At 35.2% G+C, this 24800-nt stretch overlaps 1 protein-coding gene across 1 annotated transcript in view; it reads left to right on the top strand.

Moving 5' to 3' along the window:
• Positions 1 to 24800, top strand: part of CAMK4 (calcium/calmodulin dependent protein kinase IV) — a 212950-nt gene that overhangs the window by 97789 nt on the left and 90361 nt on the right. Inside the window, exon 2 of the mRNA XM_057737667.1 lies at positions 12322 to 12400. Within this exon, the coding sequence (XP_057593650.1) occupies positions 12322 to 12400 (79 nt within the window). The remainder of the gene's footprint in view (positions 1 to 12321; positions 12401 to 24800) is intronic.

Below are 24800 nucleotides of genomic sequence, written 5' to 3'. Positions count from 1 at the left end.
CTGTTTGATTATCTATTCAACAGGAAAAATTCTTGGGCACAGTGTTTTGACATAATAAAATTATATCTCATGCCTCAAAATTCCTTTTTTCTCCAGAAGCAATAACAGAAGCTGTTGATGTTTAAAAAGCTGCTGAGAATGCCAAAGGGAAATTTCTTAATTCTGCCCTTATAGATTTATCATTTGCTAATCTCCTTCAATTGAAGCTTTGTCAACATTTGTAAAGTACTATTAATAAATGCATAAAGAATAAATATATTGTTTTTCTCCTCTGCAACAATTATATTAACTTAATAAGGTGATAAAAATTAAGACTATAAGGAGGAGTTCAGCTCCAGAAATGATGGAGTATCAGATAGCACACTTACACTTCCAAAAACTATCTGGACATAATGCTTGAGACAGTTGTTTTCAGGCATTAAATAATGGGCAGCACAGGGCTTTGATCCCTGAGAGAAGGAAATCACAAGGTGAGTGCCATATTCATCTTGCTCTCTAACTGAGGACAATGTATGCTGAGACTTTATGAGGGTAAGCATGACGTGCTCCTGTGAATGGGTTGAGAGCTAACAGATATCAAAAGGAAGATACGAATGTACTCTTAGAAGACACTGGGTCTCTGGCCAAGCGAGGGTGGAGAGACTTCACTGGGCACCTCAGATATTTGATTGAGACTTCAAAAAGTTTGTATCTTACCTTTATGAGTAAAGATCATACTCTTGATCAAGGGCCATGACTATGGACCAAGAAAAAACCAAATAGATCTGTTCTAATGAGAAATAAAACCAAACTTGACAGGATCAGAAAGATTTGTCAACAGTATAACTGCCTGCCACTAAAAAAAGGCCATTCTCTTTAAAAGAAGGTAATATAATCCAGATTCCCTAATGTGTACCATTTAAAAAATGTCTATTACATAATCAAAAAATACTAGATGTTCGAAAAAGCAGGAAATTAGACCCATAATCAAGAGGGAAGAGCAGTTAATATAAAACAGACTTGGAGATGACCCAGATGTTGAAATAAGCAGAGGAGGAGTATAAAACAACTGTGGCACATAGAGTCAGGAACATGAAACAAAATGTGGGTGTAATGAATAAACAAATAGGTATCTCAGCACAGAAATGCAAACTATAAAAAAGAGCCTAATGGAAATTTTAGAATTGAAAAACACATCACATGGAATTAAAAATTCATAGGCTTAAGAGTGGATTGGAGGCTGCAGAAGAAAGAGTCAGTGAACTTGAAGACAATCAATAGAAATCCAATTTGCAGAACAGAGAAAAAAAACAATTGTTAAAAAAGGAACAGCATCCTAATAACTTGTGGAAAAATATCCAGCAAGCTATTATACACATAATATATGTCCCAGAGGAAGAGCAGAGAAAGAATTAGGCAGGAGAAAAATGTTTAAAGAAATAATAGGCAAACATTTTTCAAATGTGGTGAAGAATATTGAAGATTCAAGAAGCTCATTGAGCAGCAAGCATAATAAATGAACAGAAAACCAAAGCTAGACATCTAGTCTAAAGCCAGAAACCAAAGATAAAGGGAAAAATCTTTAAAGCAACCAGACAAAATGATATATACAAGGAACAATGATACAAATTATGGCTAATGCCTCATCAGAAAAGAAAAAAAAAAAAAAAGCAGAGGTCAGAAGATAGTGGAACAATACCTTTTAAATTCTGAGAAATAAACTGTCACTCCAGAATTCTGTATCTAGGGAAAATATCTCTCAAAAATGAGAGTAAAATAAAGACATTTATGAATAAATGAACATGGAGCATATCTACTGTCAGTGCACATGAACTACAAGCAATGCTAAAGAAAGTTTTTTGGGCTGAAGGGAAATAATAACAGACTGAAATTTAGATTGGAAATAGAAGAATATAAGTAATACAAAAGAACTTTTCACTCCTCCCTTAATATCTTCTAAAAAACTAGTCATTTGAACCAAAATAAAATCATTGCAGATGTAAAATATACAAAAACAATAGCCAAAGAATAGAGAAGGAAGGGGAGGTGGTTAATGGAATTGCTGTTTTGAGGTTCTTGTATTTTACAGAATTAGCTATGAGCAGATGATGTTAAAGATATATACTATAAACATGATAAGAACCATTAACAAAATAAAGCAATGAGGTATACCTTAAAGGCCAAGAGAGGTGATAAAATAGAATATTGGAAATACTAAAATAATGCAAAGGATGACAGTAAAGTGTAGAAAAAGGAACACATGAAACAAAAAACAAATAGCAATGTGGATGACTTAAACCTAACCATATCACTAGTAATATTAAATGTAAATGAACTAAATACTGCAATTAAAAGGTGAAAAACAATATGATTAAAAAATGGGCAGAAGAACTGAATAGACATGTTTCCGAAGGAGACATCCAGATGGCCAATAGGTACATGAAATGATGCTCAACATCTCTAATCATCTGGGAAAATGCAAATCAAAACCACAATGAGGGACTTCCCTGATAGCTCCGTGGTTAAGAATCCACCTGCCAATGCAGGGGACATGGGTTCGAGCCTGGTCCAGGAAGATTCCCACATGCCACGAAGCAACTAAGCCCGTGTTCCATAACTATTGAGCCTGCGCTCTAGAGCCCATGAGGCACAACTACTGAGCCCGCATGCCACAACTACTGAAGCCTGTGCACCTAGAGCCCATGCTTCACAACAAGACAAGCCGGGCACTGAAGCCTGTGCACCGCAACAAAGAGTAGCCCCTGCTCACTGCAACTAGAGAAAACCTGTGCACAGCAACAAAGACCCAACACAGCCATAAAATAAATAAACATTTAAAAAATTTAAAAAAATTTTAAACACCACAATGAGATATCATCTCACACCTATTAGAATGGCTGTCATCAGGAAGGCAAGATATAAGTGTTGGTGAGAATATGGAGAAAGGGAAACTTTATGTTGATGGGAATGTAAATTGGTGCAGCTTCTATAGAAAACAATGTGGAGGATCCTCCAAAAATTAAAAATAGAACTATATAATCCAGAAATATCACTTCTGGGTATATATCCGAAGGAAACTAAACCAGGATCTCAAAAAGATATGTGCCCTCCTGTGTTCATTGCAGCATTATTCACAATAGCCAAGGTGTGGAAACAACCTATGTGTCCATCAACAGGTGTGTGTGTGTGTTTGTGTGTGTATGAAATTCAACAATGAGAAAGGACATCCTGCCATTTGTGACAACATGAATGCACCTTGAGGGCATTATGCTAAGTGAAATAAGTCAGACGGAGGAAGACAAATACTATGTGATATCACTCATATGTGAAATATAAAAAAGCCAAACCCGTAGAAACAGAGTAGAATGGTGGTTGTCAGAGGTTGGGAGATGGGAGTTACGGGGAGATGTTGGTCAAAGGGTACAAACTACCAGTTACAAGGTGAATAAGTTCTGGGGATCTAATGTATAACAAGGTGATTATACTTAATTACAAATACTGTATTATATACTTGAAAGTTACTAAGAGAGTGGATCTTGAATGCTCTCACCACAAATAATTATGTGAGGTGATGATGGAAGTGTTAACTCACACAACTATGATAATCATTTCACAGTATGTACTTGTATCAGATCAACATACACCTTAACCTTACACAATGGAATACTTCAATTATATCTCAATAAAACCAGAAAAATTATGATAAATCATATACAAAACAATACTACATTTGCATTTGATGTTAAGCTTAAGTGAAGGTGTGGAAGTTGGGTTAGACGGATATGTATTGAACATATTATAGTAGATAGTATGGAATAGAAAAAAATGGGACTGGCAATGCAGGATAGATGTGGAAAAAGAAGAGCCCTAGCTGTCCCTATAATGTATTGTGGCATTAAATGGTTGATTGGAAATTCATTTCTTTGTGTGCTGTACTCACGTGCACACATCCATTCAAACAGAAAAGAAACATAAAGTCTTGATAAAAAGTTTGAATAATTGATACTAATGGCCAACATAGGAGGCGTTAAATATTTCGAAGCAAACAAAGGAAAGGATTGAGTATTAAGACCTTTTATATTCGCAATTTTTACTGTTGTATCACTTTGTCATTGAGAATGAATACGTAAGGCAACCTGATAATTTGAAGCTGTTTTTTTTATTTACTTTGTGGTGGCCAAAATTTAGCATTTGGATTCTAAATCTCCTTCAGCTCTTAGTTTATCTTAGGACAGGGGTTTTGTTGAATTTTTGGAACAAAAGGGGTAAAGTTCCGCCAGTCCTTGCAGATTCAGGCACTAGGAACAAAGTCACAGCTAGGTGGTCAGGAAACTATTGAAAGAAATTGTTAACCAGACAAGCAGGGTGGTGAGAAAATTAGAGGCGCACTAAGTAGAGAATATAATGATTCATGATCTGAGCTGGTGGTCAGAGTTGAAAAGTTAAGCACTTGGCAATGTGTATAGGTCTTGAGGAAGGGAGTATAGGTCAGGAATCAGACATAAAATATCTATACAGTGGATATAGATTACGCTGACCTCAGGGTGAAATGACAAATGAGAATCTTTCAGGAGGACAGCTACAAGAGTCAATGTAAGTCCCCGAGTAGGAGGACATGATATGCCCGTGATACCGAAATGGAGTGCTTGTCCTTGCTCCCTGCAGGGTTTAGCAAGTAAATGAACCAGAGAAGGGAGAGTGTAGTTATGGACAGACTCTGAACCCAAGCTTATTAAAACTTTGGGCCTTGAGCACTTCTTAAGGTCTGGGGTTCAGTATCATTCCTTGATATGATATTTTTGAGATTTACTTTAAGACTGTAAAATTAAATTGACTTGGAAAAACTCCAGGTCTAATAACAACTTCCTAAATTCTAAAGGTTAGTCATTCTTCAAGTTGTAGGTTGAAAATGCCAAAACAGTAATTTAATCATTTCAGCAATTTTTTTCTTCTGTTCTTAGTTGGTTTAAGGTTTAGATTTTTTTTTTTTTTTTAATGTTTGGTGACCAAAGAACATCTTGAAACACTTAAGTAGTGAAGAACATTGAGGAGTTGCAGCTGACAGAGACAGAGAATGAAACAATGAAAACCTGTCTCTGGAAGGGAGCAAGATGAATGCTGACATTAAACACTCATAGACTTTGACTTTTCAGGCTCCTGTTCCTGAATATGACTCTACTTTCACCCCCAAGAAGAATGAATTTTGAGGTTATAACCAGTCTTCTTTAATAATTCATCTAATCAAAAAAGCCAGTGAAAGAACAGGCTTTTTAAATAACATCAAGTCAATCATGTGGAAGAAGTACAATGCTGTACAAAGCTGCACACAAGTTTTCAACATCTGATTAACAGTTCTTATAAATCGCATCTTTGCTCTTAAACCTTTACATGATGAACATTAGGAGGATCTTTTTCTGAAAGCACATACACACCTTGGAAATAAAAAAAATTTAACAATCAAATGCAAAAACAAAGAGAACAAGAAATAAATTTATTGAAATGTTTAGAAATGGTTAATATTTTGACATAACTATATTCTTTAACCAAGCACGTTCAACATCAGAAAAAGATAACAAGACTCTTTGGTTCCATTTCAAGAGTTCTCCCATTAAAAAAAGAAGTGAAAGTCTTTAATAACTTAAGAGGCCTAATATCCTTAGCAAAGACCATTCTATGTGGCTGTGAAGCATGTCATTACAGAGATACTGCCGGGGCCAAAAGACAGAGTAGTCAACAGTCCTTCCAGACTTCTATATTTTAAGAGATTACAAACCTGAAGTTCTCTTGCATTTCCAAAATGCAAGTTTTAGGTTTGGCGCCAAGGGAAGCCAAGCTCTGTTGCTTCAGCCCACTCACAAATGTCCCACTAGGTCCTCCTCCAGAAAGCCGGTCTCTAATTTATAACTCTCTTGATGGGAGAATGCCAGTGACTATAAATTGTTTTAACATTATGCAGTCATCCTAATTCCCTAAAACACTGATGTGAATCCAGACTTCAGACTTCCTGCTTCCATTTCGAAGCAGATCTGACCTCTGCCTGGCCCTCTGAATGCATTTGAGTATCTGTCTCTCAGCCAGTGGGTGGACAGTTCTGTCCATGCACTTGGATTCCTTTTGAAGGGAAAAATTAAACCAATCTTTAGCCAGTCTTTTTTTTTTTAAAAGAAAAAAAGAAATGGAAAGAGCAAAACATGAGATTACAAAGAAAAGAAAAGAAAAAAAACCTGTATTATAAGAGAGATGAAAAACATTTTTGACAGCTGTTCCCTCAGCATTGAGCACAAGGAGCACATAAAGGTGAACAACAGGATAAACGTCCCCCTTTTCTGTGCTAAATAGTCCTACGTGTGGTAGCAAGGGGCTCTGCCTGAAATGTCTTCAGGCAAAGAAATATTATATCTAGCACTTTTCCCCCACATCTATAAGTTTGGACACAGTGCCAGGTACCAACATCAAGTGCTTCTTCACAACTTTACGGGACAATGGTGTATGTGTGTACGTTGTATATTATATATATATATATATATATATATATACACACACACACACTATGTATATATACATTATATATAGTGTGTATATATAATAGCATATACCTAATATGGTTATCATATGCACATACTGTAAATGATTTTACAAACACATTATAGGTTTGACTACCTTTTCATTCTCTGCAGTGAAATATGCTAGTTAATATTTTTAACTTCTTGCTTTTAACTTTTTTTAAAATTATCAACCGTATTAGACAAGGCTGGATCTAAAAAGTGATTTTGTTCCAAAATTTCTTTTACAGGAAACTAAAGTGAAAGTAGAAGTTAAGCACAGACTCCAAAAAAGTATTGACTTTCTCATCAAAATAATAGCAAAAAAAAATTCTAACTGAAATAATTTCTATATTCTTTGGCCTGTTTGTTAAATAATGTTATAAGTGAATAGAAACGAGTAGTGAAGTTTTTTTTTTCATTTGAATAACTCCATGAATATAAAATCCTCTATTGTAATCTCTTTGCTTCCTTTGTATCTCAGGAACTTTTATGGTGATTCTCTCTTTATACAATTTATTTTGAAATGTGGATACAGTACTTTAAGAAAAACTTCTTTATGTATTAAAAATTTACTGTTAATATACAAAATATTTTTATTTTTATATAAGCCCACTGAAAGTGTGGTTTCTTTCTAAAATTATATTTACAGACATTAAATGGTTTAAATTGTTTAATTTTGGCAAAGAATACAGATTAAATTACTGAAATGTTATTTTCATGTAAGTTTGTTTGGGCTGTTCTATTCTTTTAATTTAATCTTTCCATCCTTTAAAATGTTATTTCTAAAATTGTAACTATGTGAAGTGATGGATGTGGGAGCTAATTATATTGTGGTATAAATTTTGCAATATATATTTATATCAAATCATTACATTGTACATCTTAAACTTATACAATGTTCTGTATCAATTATATCTAAGTATAGCTGGGAAAAAATTAAAAGTTCTGTTAATATTAACAGGTCTATTATTTAACAAAATAAATTGGACATTCTTAATGGAATCCTCATATACAAAAATTAAAAATTAAAAAAACTGTTATTTCTAGCATACTTTAAGTTATGTCCAGCATACTTGGATCAGACAAGAATGTATTTTGTTAAAATTTCTTTGAAAGGTTTTGCTATGGTAATGATTTATATGTTGAAATTATTGATAGGCTAATTTAATTTGATAAGGAAATTAAGGAATGCATGCTATTTACTATATTTTTTTACATGAATTCTTAAATAATGTTAATTTTCAATTGGTATAAAGATAAAATTAGATTTTTAGTTTTCTTCAGTGTTTGCAAATCACCTCCCTTTATATTTATTTTCTCTTTTTTACTTTCTTCCTTTTTTTTTAATTTCACCAGTTGCCATTAAATGAAATTAGAATAAGTTGAATGTTATAGGCTACATTTTGATACTGTATTTTTTTAATCTTACTTTTGAACAATATGGTTTTCTTTGAAAGGGTTTTCACTGTATTTTTATTAAGTATAACTATAAATGATGTAATTATAAATTTCACCTATTTTATCATACAGTTCTACCTATTTTGACAAATGTATATAGTTATGTAAAAACCACCACAATCAAGATATAGAACAATTTCATTATACTAGGAAATTCTCCCATACTTACTTGTAGTCAGTTCCTCCCCTACTTCTTTGCCACAGATCTTTCTGTCCCTATAGTCTTGTCTTTGCAAGAATATTATATAAATGGAGTCATACAATATATATCCTTTTGAGCCTGGCTTCTTTTACTTAGGATATTATATTAAAGAATCATCCAAGTTGTTGTGTGTATCCTAGTTCTTTCCCTTTTATTTATGAGTATTCTACTCATTTCTCAGTTGAGGGGTATGGGAGTTGTCTGCAGTGTTTCCTGATTACTAACAAGCTGCTATAAAGATTCATGTTCAAGTTTGTGAGTGAACATAGCTTTCAATCGTATGGTATTCCTAATTTTATAAGACACTGCCAAGCTGTTTTCCCAAGTGGCTGTATCATTTTGCATTCCTTCCAGCAGTGCATGAGTTTCAGTTTCTCCGCATCCTTGCCAGCCATGGTATTGTCTCTCTCTCTCTCTCTCTTCTTAGACATTCCAATAAGAGTGTAATTGTATCTCATTGTGGTTTTAATTTGCATTTCCCTAATGGCTAATGATGTTGAGCATCTTTCTTTGTGCTGTCATCCATATATTTTCTTTGGTGGAGTATGTGATCAAATCTTTGGCCCATCTTTAAAAGGTATTACTTTCTTATTATTGGGCTTTGAGTTTGTTTCTAATTCTAGATACAAATCCTTTATCAGATATGTGATTATAAAAATTTTCTCCCTGTCTGTGGCTTTCAAAAAGCAGACATTCTTAATTTAAGTGAAGTCCAATTTATTTATTTGTTCTTTGAATTATTGTGCTTTTGGTTGTGTAAGAAATCATTGCCTAACTAAAGGTCACAAAATTTTCTTTTTTTTATTAAGTTTTAGAATTATGGGTTTTACATTTATATTTATGATCCATTTTGAGTAATTTTTTAGTAGACTGTGAGCTTGGATAAAGGCTTTTTTGGTTTTGTTTTGTTTTTTGTTTTTAAGAACTTCTATTGAGATACAGTTAACAGACAATAAACTGTATATATTTAGAGTGTAGAATTTGGTATCCCAATCTCCCAATTCATTCCCCCCCAACCCTCCCCACTTTCCCCACTTGCTGTCCATATGTTTGTTCTGTATATCTGTGTCTCTGTTTCTGCCTTGTAAACCAGTTGATTAGTACCATTTTTCTATAGTCAATACATGTGTTAATATATGATATTTGTTTTTCTCTTTCTGACTCACTTCACTCTGTATGACAGTCTCTAGGTCCACCCATAACTCTACAAATGTCCCAGTTTCATTGCTTTTTACAGCTGAGTAATATTCCATTGTATATACGTACCACATCTTCTTTATCCATTCATCTGTTGATGGACATTTAGGTTGCTTCCATGTCCTGGCTACTGTAAATAGTGCTGCAATGAACATTGGAGTGCATGTGTCTTTTTGAATGATGGTTTTCTCTGGGTATGTGCTCAGCAGTGGGATTGCTGGGTCATATGGTAACTGTATTTTTATTTTTGCAAGGAACCTCCATACTGTTCTCCATAGTGGCTGTATCAATTTACATTCCCACCAACAGTGCAAGAGCATTCCCTTTTCTCCATACCCTCTCCAGCATTTACTGCTTGTAGATTTTCTGATGATGCCCATTCTAACTGGTGTGAGGTGATACCTCATTGTAGTTTTGATTTGTATTTCTCTAATAATTAGTGATGTTTTTTGCATATGGGCATCCAGTTGTTGCAGCACTACTTATAGTTGGAGAAACTGTCCTTTCTCCACCAAATTGCCTATTTACCTTTGTCAGAAACCAATTAGCCATATATGTGTACGACTATTTCTGGATTCTTTTTTCCATCCCATTTGTCTACATGTTTATTCTTCCTTCAATACCACTCTCTTGATTACTGTAGCTTTATACTAAGTCAGGAAATCAAGTATATGAATCTTTTAACTTCAAAGAGAAAGTGTATTCTGCTACAGTGTAGTGTTTTCTAAATGTCATTTAGCTTAGTTTAGTTGATAATGTTATTCATGTCCTCCGTATCCTCAGTGATAATTTTTCTGCTTTCTCTATTAACTGCTGAGAGGGTATGTTGATGTCTCCAGCTGTATTTGTAGATTTGTCTATTTCTCTTTTCAGTTTTATCAGGTTTTGCTTCATGTATTTTGAAGCACTTTTGTTAGGTGCATACACATTTACATTTGTTATGTCATTTTGGGGAATAGACCCCGTAATAGTTAAGTCATGGTCATCTTTATCCTTATTCTGAAGTCTGGTTGACATGATATTAATATAGCTATTTCTGCTTTCTTTTGTTTGGTATTTGCATAGTATCTCTCTTCTGTCCTTTTATTTTTAACCTATTTACCCTTTATATTTAAAATGGGTTTATTGTACGTGGTATATAGTTTGATCTTGATTTTTTCAATCTAATCTGATGATCTTTATTTTTTTTTGGAACCTGAAGTAATGAATTATTTATTAGAAGCAAGTCATTGGTTGAACGAGTTTATACGTGACAAAAAAATCTGGAGGGTACCCTAGTGCGGTAGATTTTCAGCATAAACAAAATTTTCCTAAAGCAATATGAAATTTTTTGTTTAGGTAATTGCTACAAATTGAGACTGAAGATTAAGTGGAGTCTATTGTAGCATGTGACTGATAATCTTTATTTTTTAATTGATATGCTTATAAAGTACAATTAATGTGATTTTTATATGATTGGATTAAAATACACCATATTGTTGTTTTATTTTTTAACCTCTTATTTTGTTTTGTCTCCCAGCGTTTCATTTCTGATTATTCCATTTCAGCTTCATTATTGATTTTTTCTTTTAAAAATTATTTTATTCATTGCCCTAGGTTACACAATATACATCTTTAATCAGAGACTACTTTTAAATAATATCATACTACTTAACATGTAATGTAAGGATTTAACAGTATTTTCTCAATTTCTTCTTCCATTCTTTGTGCTATTATTGTCATACATTTTACTTTTACGTATGCCATAAACACAATGAATTGTTAATATTTTTACTTTTATAGATACCATTTAGAGCAATTAAAAATTTTTAAAGTAGAATTGTATATTTACCTCCGTTTATTCTGTTACAACTCTTTATTTCTTTGGGTATATGTTATATCTTACCAAAGTTTAAAAAAAATGTGTTGAAATTGTTGTTACCTATTAGCATTTATACCACCAGTTCCTGACTCGTGCTGGCTCTGTTAAAAATTGGATGTCCATGAGTAGCTGAGAATATGCTTGATTTGTATATTTCTTTTGTTCTTAGTTAGGATTTTAGAACCACTAGACTAAATGTATCATGAGGTCCTTTGCCCTAGTCTTCAAAGTCAGACAGATTTACTTCAACTGATCTTATTTTAAGACTTATCTGAAGTTCTCTTTATAAGGTTGTACTTAAGCCTGCTCGGTCTGTTTTTGTCTCTGTCTTGTTCTCTTGTTCTCATGACTGGAGAGGGAGCATCAGGACCACAATGTCCTGCTTTTTAATGTTCTCTTTTTAGTAACTTTGCTCATGTATCATGTATATAAAGATAGTTATTGAGTCTCTTCTTACCATTTTCCTTTATGGGTAAAAAACTTTCTGTACTTCTGCAAATTTTTTATAGAGAGACAAATCTGCTTTTTCTTTGTGTATCCTTAACCATTTAAATAGTATTTTCTCTTGGACATTTCACATAATTGTTTTTGTTAGGGCATGTGTAAGTAAGTGGTAGCAGTATTCACCAAGATGAATGAACCAGTACCTCTATGGGGCTAATATTGGCTCTGGGAGAATGCCAGGGTACCAAATGAAGTAGTGTAAATTCTCAAGGATCCCCAGAACACTTTCCAAGTAGTGGAGACTTTCCTGACCCTTACAGCCTAGTGCTGAACTTAAACCCTCTCCCTGAAGCCATAAGGCTTATTTTTCTCCAGAGATAATTGAATGCAACAACATTAGGCAGGTTACTTATATAGTGATGGGCTAGGAGAAAAAGAGCAGACAGGAAAATCTGAGCACACTGTCTTTAGTTGTGAGAAAAAAAATCCTCTCAGTAGTTGGGCCAGTCCTATAGTAGAACTTATAAACACCTGTCAGTTATGAGGGTAACTGCAAGAGATGCTTATTTTCAAGCTTTCCCCTTAATTTCTTGTCCAGAGCATAACATTTTCCTTTTGTCTTTTTCCCCCTCAAGGGGTGCTACATCCATTGTGTACAGATGCAAACAGAAGGGGACCCAGAAGCCTTATGCTCTCAAAGTGTTAAAGAAAACAGTAAGTTTATTTCATTATATAATAGCATCTGTAAGGGATCTGTGACCTGGAGAAGCCAGGAGCCCTGATTCAAAGGACAAAAGAGCCAGAGAGCTGCTATGTGCAGCTAATTCGTTTGAATCATGATTGTGAGAGTGCAGCCAAAAGGGTTGTTTTCTGACGGAAACTATGATTCTTTGAAAGCAACTGGATCTCAAATTAGATATGGTTGTCGGGATGGGAAGTATGGAGTGGAAAAGCATTTAGAGTTGCCAAGTAAACTTTGCTTTGTATACCTGTTATGTTTTCAGATTATATATATATATATATATATAATCTCCAATCACAATTTAATATACTAGAAAAGCTTGCTATTTAAAAATATCTAAATGAAACACAAATAGATGCATTTGTTAAAGAAGTCATCAGCTTCTAACTTGATTTTCAAATGGTGGATTTGCTTCAGTAAAGTACAACCAGACAAATGCTAATGTATCTGGGACTGAACCTGCTTATCTAAGAAGTTCGTATTTGAACAAGAAAGAAGGATTTTGTGGTTGGTTGGTTGGTTGGTTGTTTTTTGCCCTAAACTTGTAGGTGAGCTGAGGGGGCAAAAGTTACGTAGGCTTATCTCCAATAAGTAAGAAATGCTAAGGTGAGAGTTCAAAATACAAATGCCAGCGTGTAGTACTGGTATTTTTATACTCCCTGTGCCCCAGACAGTATTTGTCATTGTAACGCCTTACTTATACTTTCTGTCCCTAGGTAATTTCGCTTTATAAAACCACAAAAAGACAATATATCCTTTTATAGCAAATTCTTCCTTTCTCAAATTTTATATGAACAAATAAGTGAAATATATATACTTCTGAAAACCGAGCTGTAACATATGCTGAGGAGAGACATATTGTAACTTTTGAAGTCAAATAATACCTCTTTGAGATCAAGGGATTTTTCTTCTAAAGTCAGCTTAATATCACCAACTGTTTATGTATTGTCTGGCATAGGGACATTTTAGACTCATTTAATGAAGAAGAGAATAATGGCGCAAGGTTTTCAGTCACGTAGAAGTAGAATGACATTTTGAAACAATCTGTTGGGATTTAAGGCCATTCATCTAACAAGAACAGTGTAACTGAAGAAGGTAATAGTTTAAATGGCAATTGCTCCTAATAAACTCTTTATTCTGGATTTCCTGTTTGGTGTAGGCAATGATTCCAGAATGTAGAGGAATCTTTTGATTGGTAAGATTTGGAATTTTCTCTTAAATCAATTTCTTATAGTCATAAAATGTAGTTGAACTAAGGATTATTAAAGTTTTATGAAATAGAATTTCCTGTTAAACATCTACTTTTTATGAAAATATATTAGCATGTTTCAGCAGTGGTCACACAAGAGATGTTTTTGGACCTGGTTGTTTCATTTCTTGCTAGTTGTGAGTAAAATTTATGTGTGGTTATTTTATTTTCATAGTTAAAGAAACTTTGAAAGGCACTAGCTATATAAACGTCTAGGAAAAGTATTCAGAAATGACTTGTGAATGTTCAGAATCCCAAAGGACAAAGGGCTGGTTTAGAGAATATTTGTTTATGTCAAAAATCTTTGGGTGAATTAGAAAAAGAGATAAGTGAAGACATTTTGTGGGTTCATGACTCTTATTCATTGAGAAAATAAAGCTCCGATTTGCCCTCCCTGTCTTCTCTTCTCCACTTCTGCTGTGGAAACATCTTCCTCAGAAGACAGGCAGGAAGAAAATGTGGACGGGAACCAAGTATCAGATGGAGCTGCAGAGCGATGCTGTGAGGCAGATGTTGTCAAACACAGTTACTGTTCTTCCAAATGGAATGAGAGAAATCCCCTGGAGAAACCTCAGCTTCGAACATGAATTAGATGGAATTCCCAGCGTTGTCTCCTAGAAACAACCATGCCCAGAGATGTGTAAACTAGAGGAATAACAGGCAAAACCTCGAAAAGCAATTGCCTCCAGCGTTTAATTCTATGTAGGTCATGAAGACAGAACTTCCTTATCCAAATGAAATGAATGAAGCCTAAGAATCTATTTATGGAGGAAGAGTGATGCAGGGGAAACAAAGTATTCGTCTAGCAAATTCAATTAAAGATTTGCTCATGAGGGGGAAAGGGAGCTTCAGAAAACTTGAATGATTTATGTAATTATTAGATTGAGCCACATAAAACTGCATCTATTAAAATATTTTTGACCTATAAACAAATCGCAATTTTATGTGGTTCACCTAACATCTTTGGGTCTACTATACTACCTCACTGGATAATTCCTTGGGTCCTCATTTTATGACTAGACCTGAACTTGAGGTTTAAAAGATTATCTATCTGCATCTGTCTGTCTATCTATCTATCCTCTATCAACTATCTGCAAGAATTTCCTAGGGCTGATGTCATAAACTACTATAAACTGTATGGTTTAGAACAATTAAAATTTATTCTTTTACAGTTTTGAAGTCTGGAAGTCTGAAATCAGGGCAGCGGCAGGGTTGATTCCTTCTGAGGACACTGAGGGAGAATTTGTTCTATGCCTCTCTCCTAGCTTCTGGTGACCATCAGCAATGCTTGGTGTTCCTTGACTTGTCGTTGCATCACTCTCATTTCTGTCTTCATTGTCACATGGCAGTCTTCTCCCTGCATGTCTTCATATCATCTTCCCTCTGTGCATATCTGTGTTTCCCTCTTCTTATAAGGACACCAGTTCTATTGGATTAAGGGCCCACCCTATTCCAGTATGACCTCATCTTAAATTAACTGCTTATATTTATGACAACTAATTCCCAGGTAAAGTCACATTTTTAAGGACTAGGGGTTAAGACTTCAACATAGTTTTTTTTGGTGGGGGAGACACAATTCAACCCAGAATCCTATCTATAAAAGAGAACCTCTAAAGTGAATTTCAAAATATTCCATTCAGTAATCTGTCTGAAGTTGCATTAAACTTTCGTCACATTCAAGAAACTAATAAACATAAGAAAACCCATCCATTTTATAGGTGATTAGATTTTAAGTCCAAGAAAAGTTTCCTATTTCTTCAACAAGTTAATTATTTGCTAACAGTAAACCTCTTTCCCAGGATCTGTTTAAAAGCTTTATTTCGTGACAATATTATGTTCCTTTCTCATAGCTTAATATTTTAGGAAGAATTTAGTTTACATTGGCAATAAGGGGCTTATTCCCCCTATAAAACACCCTGATTGTCACTGACAATCCATTACGCCCTCATGTGTCTGAGTGGTAGACAAAGACTAATTTATCCATAGGAAGATAGACTAAAGCATCCGCTCTTATGGAGAAATCCATATTCCATTAGCTGTCAAGTACAGGACAGAGTTAATACTGATAATAAACATAAAGTAAATTGTTATGTTCAGACAGTTGGGTATTTTGGCTAATAAAATATCCTTGTGGGAAATCAGCATGTAATTATAACAAAATATTTTAAATTACCATATATTTTATATATGGATATAATACCATGTTCTTTATCTATGGATAACTACAATTCTAGAATTAGAATACATGAAAATACCTTTTGACCAACATCATTACTGTCTGCAACTTACTTTCAAATAGTTCACAACAACAACAAAAAAGTGTGTGTGTGTGTGTGTGTGTTTGCACGTATAGGGAGAGAAAGAGAGGGAGAGAAAGTATGGCAAAAATCAGTAGCTATTAAATTTAGGACAGCATACTAGCATCCATGCTGGTATTTCAGAATTTCAGTATATGAGAAAATTCACATAACAAAAAATTTGAGTTAAAACAAACTTCAACATTCAGATCCTGTTCAACATAACTTTTCTCTGGATGTTCAGAAAGCATTTCAAGATCTTACAGTTTCTAAATGTTCTGATAAACACCAGTGACTCTATTATAGATGTATTGAAGTGCCAGAAAACAGAAAATGATAATATAACCAACTTTTTTGCTCTACTGAAAATCCTGGACTTTTCCAGAAACAGTATCCATTTGTCTCATCATGTCATTAATGAGGATAAAGCTTTGAGGGTAGCAAGAGTAAACAAGAGAGGAAAATGAATTGAAGGGTTCTTTTGGTTGTTTATTTTTTTAAATTTTTTTTCCATGTATTGATGACTGAAGAAGTCATCAAGTCACTAGGAGTGACATAGCTACTCTCCTCCTGGGAAAAGTGACCCATTTTGTAACTTTTTATTTTAAAATAGTTACAGGGCTTCCTAGGTGGCTCAGTGGTTAAGAATCCGCCTGCCAATGCAGAAACCACGGGTTCGATCCCAGCTCCAGGAAGATCCCACGTGCCGCGGAGCAACTAAGCCCGTGTGCCAAAAAAATAAATAAATAAAATAAAATAAAATAAAATAAAATAGTTACAGATTCACAGGCAGTGCCACTTTTGTTGCCCATAAATACCTCATCACCTTGTATGTATTTGGCTTGTAGATATCAGTGAAGCTTTTACTGTGAACTTTGTAAACTGAATCCAGGGTGAAGGAAAAAAGGCCTCCTTTTTTCCTTCACTCATGAGCCTTTCATCATCTCCATTTTATGTGATATTTAGAAGAAATTGAAGTACAGTAGAAAGATTTTCTAAACTACGCCCTCAAATGAACAACTTTGGGGCATTAAAGTATTCTGAAAGACATGGGTAGTGGGACAATCAGTGACTTACAAGATGAGACCTTTTTATTGATGTTACTTGACTTTTGAATATGCTGAACTTAAAACTGCACAGAAAGAAAATAAGAGATTCAAGAAAGTGTCAAAATTTGAACCGATTAAGCGGATGGAACATTTGGTCTGGACTGACTTTTGCTGAGTTAAATGGAATCACAACTTTTGAAGAATTTTGGTGATGATGAAGTCACTCTTTCAGGAACGAGTCATAGGCGTTATCTCTTTTCCTAAGGAGTACATACCTTAGGGTGTGTCTAAGCACACTTCAGCCCTATCAATATGGCTCATTTTCAAGAACGGATTGAGATTTAAGGAAATTATGATCATCAGTCATTTATAGTGTCCCTGGAATTTTGAAGATAAATATTTGAATTCTAAAATCCTGATGACATTTCTGGCCATGTGGCTCAACTCTTGAAAAAGACTGCATTCAGTTTACTATAAAATCCTTTCATGAAATACCCAGTATTGAGCCTAAGAATTAATATCAGTGTGTAAATTCAGAATTTATAGTCTGAGAGCCAATCTCAGCGTATGAGTTCAGAATGTATAGGTTTTCTGACTCTTCCTAAGAATGGCTATGTAGTTGTAGGGTAAGGTCATGGGCAGTGGAGCCAGACAACTTGAGTTCAGGATCACTTTTGCCACTTACTACATGTGTGACTTTACAACAGTTATATAAATCTCTCAATCTTAGTTTCTTCGTGTGTGAAATGGGTTTAAGAATATCTAGCTTGTGGCATTTTAGGGACAGTTAAAATGAGATAATTTATGTAAGATACTTCTCAGTACCTAGGGAGCATGTAATAAATGGTGAACATTGTTCTTGTTATTAAATATAATTGGTCCACACAGATATTTTATATTATAATAGTATCATCTCATTTTATGTAGTTTAAGGTTTTCATTAGCTTGATTGAACACTAAGCACTGAGCAGCACTAGACATATTAAATAGTGCTATGTGAATAAACTATATCATTGGGAGTGCTTTTAAAATATCTGCTAAAAATGGGTATATATTTTACTATTATGAATAAAATTTAAGGTGACACTAAATAAAGATTTCTGGTCATATGACCTCATACTTAAACAAATCTTGAATGCCTATGGTTCCTAGATTTGGAACACTTTCAACCCTACTGTTCTATTCTGATTCTTGACATTGGAGCACTGTGACTTGGTCCATAGCTTAGAAGCTGTTCTAGGTCTAAATTTTGTCATATTTTAGTTATTATAATATAAAGTTACCTATAGATTTCTGGAAAGGCTTTTCTTGAATAATTTAATTAACATTCACCTAACAAATGTTCCTAACTTTTATAAAATTTCCATTAAGTACTAAAGGATAAAAGAGGCTTTTATCTTCTTCTGAGTTAATTGAAGAGCCACATGTTGTGAGTTGCTGATCATTCTATGAGTTAGTTCTTAACTTGTACTCATTTTTCCGTATATTCTTATGAATTAGCTCTTTGAGTATGTAACTATGATGCTGCAAGAGACTTTGAAAGGTTGCTCTAGATTAAATTACAGAATGTACACAGGTCTCCCTCAAATTCTTGGAGTTGAATCTCCAGGATATCTCCATTAGAGGAGTTTTCAGGTTTTTCAGTTCTGAAATAGAAATAACACCATTTATACCACTTGGTAAACTGAGGATTACCTGCTCTTGTCTCTTTCTGTCTAACCTTTGGGAACATAGAAAACTGACCACAGGCCGTTTATTTTCCAGTTTCTGTGATATACGTAAGAGGGATGACTAGGTCATTCTGGGTTAAAGATATGCATCTATTAAACACTGCTATAGCTGCTTTTAACAACTCATAGGTATGCTCTAGAAGTGCAATCAAGGTCACCCTTGGTCAGTGATGGAGAGGAGAATAATAAATCACTAGCTCTAATAGACTTTTTGGGCCCAATTGAGGTCTCAGAACACATTAAGGAAAGTAGCTTGCAGATAACAAGCTGTGTCAAGTGAAGTGAAACTTCTTCAAGCATTCTGTCAGTTGGAACCTATTGATTTTCATAGGGACTATTAAGCCAGGTTTCCCAGAATAGGAACAGGGATATTTCTATTCAGTTTGTGACAAGTATATGTCTACAAGAGAAAAGAGGTAGCAGGGTGGAATGTTAAAATCTTGGCCTGATCTCTATGCTTTACCATTCAAAGATCCACTTGGAAGTCTGAACATTCTTGCAGAGAATTAGTCATTGCAGTTTGATTTGTTTTCTTTCTTGATAGAAATGCTGCTAGAATCTGTCACAATTCAGCTCACTTATCTATCCTCTCATTTTATTGATCTTTCACAGGCATTTTGTTGCCTTTTAAAAAATAAACATACTTCAGAGGCAAACTGCTACAAGGAGAGTGGGGGGGATAGAGAGAGAGACTGAGAACGCAGGCACGGGCCTGTGTGCTATTACCCAAAAAGAAACATACTTTGCGGTTACACCATCTACTCAGGTTATCACATTTAACCCTCTGGCACTTTTACAAGTCGTGCATGGTTGGATCTAAAGAGATCTTCATCCTTCATATTGTTGCGGAAATTGAATCGATCTGTCAAGAAACCAAGCACCACACTCGGAGGGTTGGAGAACTCAGGTTTATTAAGCCGGCAGTCCCAGACGAGCTAACGCTCTAAAGTTCTGGGGCCCCAAGCTCAGGGTGAGCTTTACTTTTATAGGGGTCAGTGCACATGGTTACAGTTAGCATTGGTTGATTGGTCACCTGGTTACTATAGGTTATGGGCAGTTACAGAGCGTGGGAGTTGCTATGGGTTACATGCAGGGGGTTTCCAAACAGAAACTTGCAGGAGCAGGAGCAGAACATTCCATAATTATCAGAACATCTTAAGGTTACAGTTGATTGCTAGGTCATCTTGTTCTTATCTCAGTGCAGCAAGCAGATTTTATAGAAGCAGAGCAAGCATGAAGTTATTTCTAGCTGAGTGCAAACTTCTAATTTTCCTCTTCAAAATGAAGTCTACGGAGCAAGAAAAGGAAATGACTAACTAACCCAAACCATCAGAAGTCTTACAGGGAGAGTTTATGTTACCATACCCTAGTAGGAGAAAGAGACTAGAAACTTCTCAGAGAGCTAAGTGGCAAAGGCCTTGTACCCAAAGGAGAGGTGCTGGGCAGCAGGAAAGTTGAGAGGAGCAGGAGCCCAAGGAGATCACAGGCTGGGGAGTGGTGCCTGATGGACCACAATCAGGAAAGCTGAGAGCCAGAAGGAACACAGTGGATCAACCTCAAAGCAAACTTAGGATTCCTATCTTAGTGAGAAGGGGACAAGCTATAATCTTAGTGTTAACAGAGGAAAACATTTTAATAAATTTTGATTTTTGTATTTCTTTATGGTACAAAGTTGAATGATAGTCAAAGCTGCATCCATCCGCACAATGTAAGAAGAAGAGAGGAGAGAAAGAAGGCTAAGAGAAGATCAAGTCATGGAACTCCAGAACCATTAATTTCCTGAAAGAGAAGAAATGAATGACTATGTGCAAAGGATATTGATTAGAAGAGATCCAAATAATTTTCAGGATTAAATTAGCTTACAACAGCTTTTTTTTTTTAAAGTAAGCACTCTCAAATCACCATATGCCACTTCAGTAATTTTAACAGTAAAGAAGCATAATGCTAATAAGAATGGGACCCACACTTAATTATTCATCAATATTTAGTAGCCCCTTTCACATGTTAATGCAAAAATGCCTCATGGGAGTGTTTTTACTTAAGGGAGTTTTAAAGAAGGGATGTTTCCCTGAAGGACACAATAGCGTGGAGAATTTGAACCCAGGGCTTTTGAGTCCCAGATCTGAGCCCTTTCTGTTGATACCAGCTAGGTCTTGAAAGAGAAAAAGGCAAAAAAAAAAAAAAAAAAGTAAGGAATGATCGTGGCCTAGATCTGGGACTGAAAGCAGGATGTTGTTCCTTGCTAACTTGATAAAGGATTAAAAAGCCTTTGCTGACACACAAACACAGAGACTCAGTGAACACACTGAGTGCAGTTCAAGTCACACTGTGAAACAAGAATCTCCAATGTACAGAGAATACAAGCAACATATTTCTTTTCCAAATGCTGTTAAAACCTTAGTTTAATGAGTCTCAGTGTACAATATCCACCAACAAATGAAAGAAGAATAAAGGAGCAGGTAATGTACAAAACACTGCTGGGTGTGTCTGTCTTTGCCTTTTGTCTTATGGGTAGATAGGACGCAGTGATGGTGGTCCCACGTTTGGTTGTGTATATGGAGTTCCAGTTTGCTCTCTGCTCTAAGTGTCAGTATCACAGGGTACATTCAGTACATTCAAAGCTACTCATACTTATCACTACCCCAGAAGTCTGAAAAATGTATCAAATGGATACTTGTATCTACAGTGCTTTTTTCCCTCACAGAATACCATGCTGTCACTGGAAGGATTTTTCTTTGAAATTCTGAGATCAGAACAGTTTAGAACTGTTTTTCCATCATAGCATCAGGACATATTTGGGTGTCATGATCAGTTTCAAAGTGTGACATACATAATGAAGTATAGGCTGTGAATGATTTTTTTTTTAATTTTTATTTATTTATTTATTTATTTATGGCTGCCTGGGGTCTTCATTGCTGTGCACGGGCTTTCTCTGGTTGTGAAGAGCAGGGGCTACTCTTCATTGTGGTGCTCAGGCTTCTCAGTGCAGTGGCTTCTCTTGTTGTGGAGCACAGGCTCTAGGGCACGTGGGCTTCAGTAGTTGTGGCACGGGCTCAGTAATTGTGGCACATGGGCTTAGTTGCTCCATGGCATGTGGGAATCTTCCCAGACCAGGGATTGAACCCGTGTCCCCTGCATTGCAGGTGGACTCTTAAGCACTGTGCCACCAGGGAAGCCCCCGTGATTTCTTTTATTGATAAATCAAAGTGGATCTAAGATTACTATCATCATCTTTTAAATTTTGATGTATTTTATGAAGGGGAGTGTGGATGAGTGTCACGATTTACCTACCACATTTACATCTGCAAAGAAAAAGAAATTTAAGTATCCTTTATTTTCTATGACGATTAAAATTCTTCCTGAATCTGGTACCAGCTGGGTAGCTGGGGGAAAAGTACTTAGATTTTTCAGTCAGAGATATCTTTTTTTTTTCCATTTTAAGAGTCTCTTTTAGTGTAAAAGAATTTCTTTAGGGTAAATATTCAGTGTAAATTCAGCTCTCTCTCAGGGCTGTTTCTCCCTCACCCTGTTCTTCCTGCATTGGCTCCTGGGTTCTAGGGTAGCTACATGACCCATGGGAGCATGGTCTCTAAGTGAGGATGAAGCAGCCATGCACCGTAGCCATCACCTGATGCTGACTACATTAGAGACCGGATTAGGCTAGGGCATCAGCAGCTATAGACAACTGGGGAACACAGCATGGGGTTGAATAATGATCAGACATTCAGAGACAGGACCAGCCCAGCCCCGTGCATGGATCATAGGCCTCTTTCCACTGCCTTCTCAGAACCCTGATGGTCCTGGAAACTATCAAGAGAGGAAGCAATGCTAGGGCATTAGCATGGAATGTACGCATATCTACCCAGTTAGTCATACATGGAACTTTTATACTCTGAGCCGTTTAATCCAGAAGAGATTTAAGGACACACTGATGGGAGTGTGTCGAGGAGGTGAATATCACTGTAAAGAAAAGGATTTTGAGAAGGACTAAGCCCTCATGCTTTAGTTTTTGATTTCTGGAAACATCTGGTCTCTTCAGAAAAATGAAGCTCTGGGTTAAGATGTTAAGATGCCTCCTCGCCAAGGAAGGCAAATCCAGACTTATACAATGGGAAAGAATTACTGCCATGGAGCAAACTCAACAATGGAATTTTTTTTCAAACCTTAAATCATTAAGATTTCTAGTATCTCTTTCCTATTCCAGCCCCAGAGCATTATTATATCAATTTTAGGGTTATTTAAAAGCCTTTTTTTGTCTATAGGCTGTCTTTTCCTTTTTTAAAAGAAGTTTTTAGCATTTTTGAACAATATTAACCAGGGTATCTGAAAGTCTTATCTTAGAAAGACCATCAAGGAGCTAAAGCTTCTAAGAGCGTCCGTGTGTTTCCCTATTCAAAGCTATCCTCAATAAGGGATTCAACCCCAAGATGTAACTGATGAGACTTAAATGCTAATATTTCCAGGAGTACTTTTTCTTATTTGACAGGTTACAAAGTCATAAGCTTCTTGAATATCTAAATTCCCAGTTTTGTATCTCATAGATGATAACTTAGTTTTAGGATCAAGGGGAGATCTCAGAGCCTCTGAAAATATACAGTATTCTCCCCCTCACTTCAAATGGTTTGGGAATTGTGCAACTGAGTCATTGCTGTCCAACTGAAAGCAATATAAAATGAGAACTAAATTTTGCTGTTTTCATGCTTTCTTGGTAATTTTTAAAGTATTTTGAAAAGTACTGCCTTGACCGTGTGAAAATGACTGAAAAGAACAAAAAGGAAATGATGAATTTGTTCCAGTTCTATTAGAACTTGAATGTCTATAGGACCTGGCTGATACTCAGGTCTGTAGTAACCCAGATGTGACCTTGATGGTTGACAGTAATTAATAAACATAAGAAATGATCTTAAAACTTCCATGGAGCTTAACCAAAGTAGTACAAGCTCTCATCCCAGTCTTCAAAAAAGGTGAAGGAAAGTGTTTAAATTTGAATGCAGATAGGCATCAATCCCCTTCTTTGATTACCATTCAGCAAGAAGATTATATTGGATATAGTTTAGGATTTTAATGAAGTTGTCTTCCACTTTTAGGGAAAAAAAGATAAATAAAACTATATTTTCATATTATTAGACATTTTTCCTTACTAGGGCTGGAAGGCTCTCATAAATACCTATATTGCTTAGTTTGTTCTAGCTGGATTAATTTTTATGGGAATACTTAGAAAAGTAGATATAGAAGACTAGGAAATGTTTACCTTCACTTAAAAAGTCTTTCAGGAAAGGCATTGAACATCTACCATGGGCCAGGAGATTTCGCATGTATTCTCATTTAATCCTTGCAACAATACTGTAGAGCAGCAATTATTATCCCCATCTCATCCATGAAGAAATTGAAATAATCCTCACACAAGATAAGACACTTTATAAAGGGCTCTAAATGGTAGGACCAGAATTCAAATTGCATTTTTTAAAAGAGTGCAACTAAGGATGTTCGTTACAGAATGATTTATATTAGTAACAAAATGTAAGAAATTGTAAGTATCTAACCATAGGATAGCCATTAGTGATATGCGGCCATTAGGAAGCTTTTTTACATTCTGCTTATGAACATTAGGTATTCGTAAAACTTTATGGTATTTTCAGTGAACACTGTAAGAAACAAAATTGTATTTCCATATTTGAAATATATGAGGAAATATGCACAGTTTGAAAAACTTAAAGGAAGTAAACCAAAATAATGATAATGATAGTTACTCACTCTTATTTTTTATATTTTACATTGTTTTTAAAAGTGGCTATGATACCTTTATAAAAATTTATATGTGTTTATTTTCTTCCAACCCTGGCAACATGAACATAAAAGAAAATTTGAGAGGCCAACATTATATTCGTTTTTTTAATCACCGGATATCAATTTCTTTTTTGCATGGATTTGACTATGCAGGTATTAAAGTCACCTCATTGGGGAATATGGGAATAGGAACCCCGCAAAGCTTTTCTTTTGAACTGTCCCTTGATAGGCACCGAGACAAAGTAGAAAATTCACAGTTG

Source organism: Hippopotamus amphibius, chromosome 1 (assembly GCF_030028045.1).
Source record: "Hippopotamus amphibius kiboko isolate mHipAmp2 chromosome 1, mHipAmp2.hap2, whole genome shotgun sequence".
In the NCBI taxonomy this organism is placed as follows: domain Eukaryota; kingdom Metazoa; phylum Chordata; class Mammalia; order Artiodactyla; family Hippopotamidae; genus Hippopotamus; species Hippopotamus amphibius.
The sequence above is the reverse complement of the archived record's forward strand: the minus strand, read 5'-3'. Positions and strand labels throughout refer to the sequence as shown.